The 10,113-nt window shown below is 38.1% G+C and overlaps 1 protein-coding gene across 1 annotated transcript in view; it reads right to left on the reverse strand.

Annotated features, from left to right (window-relative positions):
• gpc5a (glypican 5a) overlaps positions 1-10,113 on the reverse strand; it is a 176,320-nt gene that overhangs the window by 82,119 nt on the left and 84,088 nt on the right. Inside the window, exon 8 of the mRNA XM_016541216.1 lies at positions 322-442. Coding sequence (XP_016396702.1) covers positions 322-442 — 121 coding nt within the window. The remainder of the gene's footprint in view (positions 1-321; positions 443-10,113) is intronic.

Raw genomic sequence — 10,113 nt, forward strand, 5'->3', positions numbered from 1 at the left:
ACACACACACACACACACACAATTTTATGATGATGTGTCCATGACTGTAGTTCTGGAAACCACGATTTTAAAATATTTTCAAGACTCTTAGTACCTTGAGTCATTCTCAACAGCAAAAAATGTCTCTATCACATTACTACAACCATGCTAACACGTTTTAAACACACACTGCACAGTTTCATACACGCATGATCGGAGCTAATGAGATCTGCTCTGATCTGCTGGCATGCAGACACAGCAACTCATGAAACAGCAGTGCGTGGGACATCAATGAGCTTGTTACATTGTTTCATTTGACTGCATTTTTCTGGCCTGGCTCACCTGATTGATGTGCTTCAGTTTATCAATGACTTGACTGATCACCGGGTCGGCCTCCTTCACTTTGACTTCTGGGTTTTCAGCCTGGGCTTTAATGCCGTTGCCAACCACTCGGAGAGTGTAGCTGTAAAGACAAAAAAGGGTGAAGAATAAGAGACGGTTGTTCGTGGTGAGTGGGTGTCGTTTCTTTGGATTCTTTTCCAATTTTTCAGCGCAAAGGCGACTGAAGCTTTGTTGTTGGCATGATGAGGAAGGCCTTACATGAACCGACTACATTTATCAGCACAACAAAGAAAGAGGCGTAAAGAATCCCTGAAAAACCCACAAGGGCCTGAAATGGGACGAATAACTCAAGCCACACTAAAAAGCTATAGGACTCCAGGCTGAGAGACAGATTGGGGTTTATGTGGGGCAGAATGGATGTGTGCTGTGATGGGCCACAGATAAGACGCACTAGTGCAGAGAAAGCGCTGCTGACAAATGACAAGAAATATTACAATTCTTTATGGGTGAATTCGTTTTACACCAATGGTCAAATCAGTCCGTCCTATTGAGACTCACCTTGAGAAGGACACGTAAAAAGTAAAGTCTTCAAACAGTGAGGGAAATATATATGAATGAGTAGGAAAATGAGCAGTGGGCTAAGGTAATCGACTTTATTTACAGGCAATAAACAATAACTCTTCACGAATCCTATGAAACTGGGACTGGGCTTTTTAAATAAGCATAGTAAAATGAACATTTTTAGTTGTAGTGTAAATTCTAGGGCTGCAACTAACGATTATTTTGATAATCGATTAGTTGGCCGATTATTTTTTCGATTAATCGGATCTTCTTCCTTTTTTTGACAAAAAACACTTCCACATTCTGCCCAATGTCCTTTAAACAAACGTGTCAACTGAATGCTATGAAAATAGTGCTTAACAATTTATTAGACACACTATGAAATAATATATTTATTATATTACATTTATTAGCATTAACTAACAAACTATACAATTTATTATTATCATTATTATTATTATTATTATTGTGTGTGATATTACATTTAATAACTTACAACAAATAAAATATCACATCGATAATAATAATAATTTGATATTTATTTGTTATAATGTTACTACTACTACTAATTGTTATTATTATACTGTTGCTAAATGTATTACTACTACTATTATTGTTATTTTAATCATTATTAATATATAATATAAACATACATGATATATATATATATATATATATATAGATATTCATTTTTTTTTTTTTTGGAATATTAAATGGATGGTGACAATGTGTTAGTGACACTGTGGAACCACAACGCTGAAAGCATTAAATTAAGTCCAGTGATTAGTTTTCTGTGTTTTAATGAATGACTAGAAGAAGAAGAAGAAGAAGAAGAAGAAGAAAAAGGAAATAAATAAATAAAATAAAATAAAATAATAATTATTATTATTTTATTTTTTTTGCTAATATAATACTTAAAATATCATAGTGATGTAATATTAACATTGTTAATTAACACATTTTATTTACATATAGATATAAAAACAGCTCATCATCAGCTTAAAATTAGTGATGGAAGGTAAAAAGAAATACAGTGTTTATTATATTTACAACCACTCAGAACAACTTAGCAACCTAATATAAACAATAAAATCACATCACAATTGTATAGCAATGTGATGAAATCTCTGTCAAAAGATCTAAAAAAAATAAACACCTCAAAAATAAATAAATAACACCATAGTATTTTTATAAGTCAAATATACTATACTGTTTTGTGGTATTTAAAAAAAATGTTTTAACACACCATGGGCCTATGATTTCCGCAATGCAGAAAACGCAGACAGAATCGCGGAATCCAGTCATAAAAATTGAATTTACTGTATAATGCAGAATGTCACAGAATTTGCCAAATTTGGATGAATTAATCAAAAGAAGGTCAGTACACTTAAATCAAAACGTGATATGGACTTGTGTCTCTGAATATTAAGCAGCAAAAATACCATTTAAACATGAATCCTGCATGTTCTGCGCGTCTCTGTGTGAATGAATGGCGCAGATGTGCAGTTTCGTTTACTACATACATACTGAAGCGCGTGACACACACTGTGTTTTTAGCCTCTGCCGCCTCAATATGAGCACATGAACACATGAACATGATCTCTAGAACTGCTCTGAGAGTTACTTTATAAGCATTTTACCGTTTCTTTTGAGTTAAACTATCGTCATATCATATACAAATAGAAACTTAAAGTTCCCTTTCAGTCGGTCACTACGAGTCACGTCTTGACTGACGAATTGGGATTTTGCTTCGAGAGCATTTTTGAATGCATCCGTCCACGAGATTGGTTTGCAGCGATCAACCTGAAGGACGTGTACTTTCATGTCTCAATTCTCCCTCGGCACAGGCCATTTCTCCGCTTTACGTTCAAAGGACGGGCATATCAGTACAAGGTCCTTCCCTTCGGGCTGTCCCTGTCGCCCTGCGTCTTTACGAAGGTTGCAGAGGCGCGGCCCTTGTTCCCATGAGAGAACACGGCGTTCGCATTCTCAACTATCTCGACGACTGGCTGAGTCGCGGGACCAGTTGTGCGAGCACAGGGACATGGTGCTCAGTCACCTCAGCCAGTTGGGACTTCGGGTCAACTGGGAAAAGAGAGCACGCCTCACAGAGGAACGTGATCTACGAGGCGTGCCTATACCTTGAAGTGGAACCTGTTCGTTGAATGGTGCTCTTCTCACCGGGAAGACCCCCGGAGATGCCCGATCAGAGCTGTGCTTTCCTTTCTCCAAGAGGGGTTGGAGCAAAGGCTGTCTCCCTCCACCCTAAAAGCGTATGTTGCCGCAATTGCCACACATCACGATCCTGCAGACGGTGAGTCTTTGGGGAAGCACGACCTGATCATCAGGTTCCTGAGGGGCGCGAGGAGACTAAATCCTCCTCGCCCTAACCCAGTACCCTCTTGGGATCTCCCTCTGGTGCTTACGGCATTGCTCTGTCGATAAAGACAGTGCTCTTAACTGCGCTGGCTTCCATCAAGAGGGTAGGGGACCTGCATGCATTTTCGGTCAACGAATGGCCCACTGGATAGTAGATGCCATCATCTTGGCTTATCAAACCCAAAGCGTGCCGTGCCCGCTTGGGTTGAGAGCACACTCGACAAGGAGTGTTGCTTCATCTTGGACTGACAGATATTTGTAGAGCTGCGGGCTGGGCGACACCAAACACGTTTGCTAGGTTTCTGGCTAACTCCTGAGACCCCGGGCCGGATATGTGCCCAAGGTTCCCACCACGCCTTTCTTTAGGACCCTTTCGTACGCAGAGCTTTAGGACCTCAGACCAGCTCTTCGTCTGTTACAGAGGCCAGCAGAAGGGAAAGGCTGTCTCCAAGCAGAGGTTGGCCCACTGGATAGTAGATGCCATCATCTTGGCTTATCAAACCCAAAGCGTGCCGTGCCCGCTTGGGTTGAGGGCACACCCAACCAGGAGTGTTGCTTCATCTTGGACTGACAGATATTTGTAGAGCTGCGGGCTGGGCGACACCAAACACGTTTGCTAGGTTTTATAGCCTTCGTGTAGAGCCAGTGTCCTCTCGTGTACTCGCCTCAAGTAGCCAGTGAACCAGAGAGACTGCTCGGTGTCTCGCTTGCTGTGCCATTCTCCTCTATTGACCGGATATGTGCGCTTATTCTGCTCTTCAGTTCAGTTCTCCCACAAGGCGAACCCTGTGGAGTTCCTCCATCATCCTCGGCAGCCGGACATGGCGGAGCGTCCGGCGCCAGGCCTAACACTCGTAAAGTTGCCTGTTAGTTAAGCCCTGTGCTAGGCTAGGTGCCATATGTTGTGAACCCCACGGTGATCCCATCTCTTGGTGAGCCTGTGTCTTTCCCTTGGCAGACTCCGCTCTGCCGACCCTGCCGGTGTTGCCTCCCTCCTAACTGGGCCAGAGCCACCTCAGAGACATTCCATATGTTGTACTGCCCTTAGTGCACAGTCCATATGTGTAATTTCCACATGATACCTCCCTGCGGGCAGGATGTGGATTCCGCTGCGTCCCTGGAAAGGGTACGATTTCCCAGTGTTATCCAATAAGTCTTACTGTATGGGTCTAGTGGAACAACAGTAATAGACTCTCTCCACGTAAGCCCTGTCCTATCTTCTGCCCCAGTTGCCGCGGGAGGACCAGGTGGCTTACTAGGTGCGTTGGAAGGGGCGGCATCCGTGGCGCTTTGGTAGGGATCCCAATTCGTCGGTCATGACGTGACTCGTAGTGACCGACTGAAAGGGAACGTCTCAGTTACGTATGTAACCCTCGTTCCCTGAAGGAGGGAATGGAGACGTCACGTCACGTCCGTCACACCAACACTCCGAGAAGCTCCTACCTGTGCACTCGTAGCTCGTCAGTCTCTCACGAAAACGACAGGTAGACCAGAACAGTCAACAACCGCTCGGCTCCGAAGCGAAAAGCTGAATATGTGTTGCACCTGCTGCCTACTTATGCTCGTGTCATGACGAGCAGCAGCTGGATGCAATTATCACATGCCAATGTGCATTGGCTCGTTTAGCTTACACACGAAGTAGATTGGCCTCTCTAAGCGAGATCCCAATTCGTCGGTCACGACGTGACTTTGCCGTTCCCTCCTTCAGGGAACGAGGGTTACATACATAACCGAGACGGTTTTCACAGCAACCCGCCAAAATAAAAGTTTGGTTTAACCTAAAGAAACTGTGACAAAAATATTACTTAATGTAATGATAGTACTACTACTACTAATAATAAAATTATTATTAAAACATTATTTTAAAATGGATATTTACCAGAAAAAATAATTTACCAGAATATATTTAGCAGAAAAATATAAATACACAACATAGTATTTCTGGATTTATATATATATATATATATATATATATAAAATCAACTCATTAGAGATGCTTTTGATTATTAATATTTAATGAATCCATTAACATGGAATCCAGAAAATTAATGGAAAAAAGAATTTTGTCAAAAAATAAAAACAAATAAATACAAATAAAACTGAATTTGAGAAGTTAAGTAAAAAGTTTTATGATTTCAATTAATTAGGCATGCTTTTGATGAATACAATTTAATTCAACCATTAAAACAGAGTCTAGGGGAAAAAAAAAAAAAGGAATTCAGAAAAAAATAAAACAGAAAAAAACTTTGGGAAAGAATAAAATGGATTTCATTTGGCCCTACCATGGTACTTGTTTGTTAGTTGCAATGAAGTGCTATCAAACTGTTTTGCTGTGCAGATCAAGGAATTTCCTAACCAGACCGGTTATGATATTTCTCCCTTTGATGCAGTCTAATGCTTTTAAGACCCTCGTTTAACAGTCGGCTCTGTCTGACTTGATTGATACCGAATCATCAACACGCAGGTCACTCGCAAACATGCTGCTAAGTGCACTTCAAAAAAAATCTGCCAGGACGCCTGCATGTGCTCTCAAAACAACACACTCCGCACTCATTCGCTCCATTTAAAAACCATCTTTCACTGTGCCACGGGCCGCTCTGCAGACGCTTCACTAATATTTCATAACACGCTCACGGAAGACTCTCGCAGGGCAACACGCCGTCAGGAAACACAGAGCTGCGTTTTTTATAGGTGTCGACTGATAAAAAAACTACTAACATGCACGACGCTCCTCCATACATGCACATGCCATCCACTGACTGTGAAAACATTCAAAAGAGAAAATAGATCAGAGATAGCATTTATCTGGTAAGGACTGACAGACAGCATTCTGAGGTTCTTCCAGCAAACTCGCTCAATCACGACTCTCTTCAATCACTCTTTTGGTGTGTGCGGATCCTTCAGTGCCAGAGATTGATAATTTAAAGAAAGTGTTTTTATTCACGGCCTATGAATGATGGGATAGTGTGGGTGTGCATACATATGAGCAGGATTGTCTTTTTAAAGACATCAATCATAAAATTTTACAAATTTACACTGCAGCGGCACACAACGGCTCATTACGCATTTTACTGCTTGACAAACCACCGACCAAACGATCCGCATAATGAGAAATGTAACTGTGGCTGACATAAGAGGCATATCACAATCAAAACCACTTCATTTGCCTCAAATAAAACACAAGCTATACGCGCATATGGCCAAGACAGACATAGTAGAGTTTTGGAAAACAATAACTGCACTCATAAAAACATAGCCCTGCATGAATTAAAATAGCCAATAGATTTAAATCTCATAGCTCACATTAATTATATATATATATATATATGCCGATCAGATGGATCGGCAGAGTCCCACTCATCTTAGTTCATCTCGATCTTACATTTATAATCAACGAAGCTCTCTACACTGCGCAATGAATCTCTTATTTACACCCTGTCTACGATCCACACAGAAATTCTATAATTGCAGAATTGTATAAGAGTTCAATCAGCGCTGCGACTCAGGTGGAGGCCTCGCAGAAAGCGGCCGCATTAGCAGGAGACTCTGCTCTATTTGCAGCCACTTTTCCTTTCACAGCTGTGCCACTATTATACATTTTGGACACTCCAGATGTGCTTTCAAATATTATTTTATACAACTGCCTCCCTACGATACAAGACAGTGTTGTGTGGATCTTGAAATAAGGTCAACCGGGGAAGCTTCACTCCATTGTGATGGTTGGACCCTGACTCGCCTCCTCCTTATTCATGCTGAGCTTTTCTCAACTGGGTCTGGGTGCTCTGATGTAGCTTTCACTGCCCGATAATTGGATGCAATCATTTTGTAACATTTTTATAATTGATGCATCCATTTTATTTCATCCCTAACAACTTTCCTATGGTTTGTAGATTTCATTTTCACTGCTGTCCTTCTGATTCACGCACTGAATAATAATCTGTGGGTTTTTTGTTTTTTTTTACTGAAATTGTGGTAGTTATCATAATGACTCAAAGGTACAAGAGAATTGAGAGGCAATTGTGTCCAAATGAAGGGAAATGGTTTTTCATTTGTGGAAACATAATGTCTCTGCAATACTCAAATCATTCACCATTCGCCTTTTTATATCAACAAAATTTCAGTATAGAATTTGTAATTTATGAAATATAAATATACAATCACTACTCTATATATTGCATATCTGACAATCATTTATAAAACCATAATGTTCAGAGTAAAAACAGAGGTTCCTTCTCTTGAACCTTAAACTCGAAATATGAGTTTACATTTATGAAAAACTAAACTGAAAAAAAAAACAGATTGTCCAAAACCAGTATTTGTTTATGAATTTTTTTTTTTTTCCATTAATTCATTGTTCCTGATGAATAACCCAATCTATGCCAGCATACAGAGGTTAGCCAATCAAAATAAAGGTTAGTTACGTATACTATAGTCTTTTAGCTTTCAGGTCATGATAGTGCACTCTAAAAAGCATAACAATTTAATTAAAATAAAATAAAATAATAAAAATAATAATAATATTAATAATACATATTATTATTATTATAATTATTATTATTAATTAATTAATATTTAAAATAATTTAGCAATTAAATTAATTTTAGCATTTAAAATTGACAATGAAAATGAGTTAATGAAAAATATATTTTTCTTCCAAGTCTAAAACTAAAACTCTAAAAAGCTCAAATAAAATTAAATACATTTATTTATTTATTTGTTTAAATGTTAAATTTATTAATGTTACATTTATTAGTGTTAACATTTAAAATGTATTAAAGTTCATTTTTAAAAAGTTTCAATTTAGAGCCTTTCAAGTTCCAACTCTAAAATGAAAAACAAAATAAAATAAAATTATTATTAAAATGTTAAATGTATTAATGTTAGTATTTAAAATGCATTAAAGTTATTGAAAAATGTCACAATTTAGAGTCTTTTTCTTCCAAGTCTTAAACTAAAACTCAGAAAAGCTAAAATAAACGAATAAATAGAGATGTGATGATGGTGGTATTATTATTATTATTATTATTATTTAATTTTAAGTAATTACAAATGTAAGGTGTTTTTTTTTTTTTAAATCAATTTACAGTTTTTCTTCTAACTTTGTAGAAATGATCTAATGTTTCTCTCCATAACAACCTGACGCTGACTAGCATAAGCAAGTAGCAAATCTTGGTTCAGCTAAAACCAACTCATTTCAAAAACAAAAATCATTACGTCTCAACTTCCAGTTTCAATAAGCAATACGCCAACACATGAAGGAAATCTGTCCACTGCGTAGGCCAACAGGACTAATACGCCCAATAAACCACCTGTGAACCACTAACTCTGCTCATAAGCACTCAGAATCACATCAGACTGTGATTGGTGAGAATGAAGATGAAGGAATAATGATTTGTGCCCGTTTTGGTGTGATTGCAGAATTGAGAGAGAAATCAAGCGAATGACTCCAACAGCTGTTTCCTCATCATCTCTCCTCGTCTGTAACGTTTCGAGAGCCCCCCGGGTCTCCTCAGGAAATACAACCATCTAAATGTATCCGTGTTCTTCGGCGTAAATTCAACGAGACAGCGGTGTTAATTAAAAGAAATAACGGCTGAGATTGAATGCAACTGCTGTGAAAGGAAATGGGACGGGGAGTTTGGAAGACAGACGTCGCATGCGGCGCACAAATGCTGCTAAACGTGTTGCCTCCGTCATGGAGCATGACTGCCACCCCGGAGCTCAATGCCAACATCCAAACAAACATGAATATGATGATTAAATACATAATTACAGCGACTCTTTGGAGCACTGCACTTTGCATTACAAATAACACTTGCTTTTTATATCAAATTTACATGAATTTATGCAAAAAAAGAAAAAAGAAAGAAAAAAAAAACATTTGAACTCTTATGAAATCTTATTGAAATCTTATGCAAAAATGGTCTTCACAAGTATATTTATCTTGACGATTTCTGAAATCTTAATATCGTAAACTATTTTTCTTCACAAGTATCTTGAATTAAGTTTATTTTTCTTTGCATTTATTTATTGCAATTATTTTTGTCTTATTTTATGTGAAATCTTCACTAACTTTACTTTAATGTATGCAAGAAAAATCTACTTTAAGATTGATTTATCTGAAGTTTTATGCAATTTTTCTTCATAACTGATCTTGCTTTAATAATTTTTGGTTGTTTTTGAGAAAAAAAAAGTTCATGTTTTTGCCGTACAATTAGAGCGCGACCTGAACAAAAGCCATGCAGTCGTCCCTTAAACGGCAGCTCCTGCGTTCCAATCAATGAAACCCCCCGAGCCATAAACGCCCATCCATCTGTGCCAGGGGCAAAGTGTGGCATTAGCCAACAGGGCATCCAGGGAAGCAAGGCTTTCTGGGCATTCTGTGTTTTTGAAAAGGTCAATATCTATTGTGTATAATCCTTACTTGGCTCTTTACTCCAGCAACTAAAGGCAACGACTCCTCAGCTGCTGCTTCAACACTGTTACCTGCTGCGAGAACCACAACACAACCACAGACAGAGCTGAAGGGAGGATTTTGTATTGAGGTCAACAACAAAAATAAACGTCTTTCCTAACAATATATAATATCTATTATGACTGCTTTTACACTATTTACAAGTGAGAACAGTGGAACAAATGCAGTGTAATGCAAAAATTAAGGACTAATTTGTTAGCATGTTAAAGACAACAATTATCCTAATTTATTTTCAATTAATGAATTTCAGTTTACAGCTATTTTACTATGACTTCAAATGTAGCTCATCCAATCAGAATTTAAATTAATCATTATCAGTTTATTTTTCACTTTTTTTTTTTTTTTTTTTTTTTTTAATTTTTTTTTTTTTTTTTTTT

This window comes from Sinocyclocheilus rhinocerous, unplaced genomic scaffold (assembly GCF_001515625.1).
Source record: "Sinocyclocheilus rhinocerous isolate Xijiao unplaced genomic scaffold, SAMN03320098_v1.1 scaffold548, whole genome shotgun sequence".
NCBI classification, from domain to species: Eukaryota; Metazoa; Chordata; class Actinopteri; order Cypriniformes; family Cyprinidae; genus Sinocyclocheilus; species Sinocyclocheilus rhinocerous.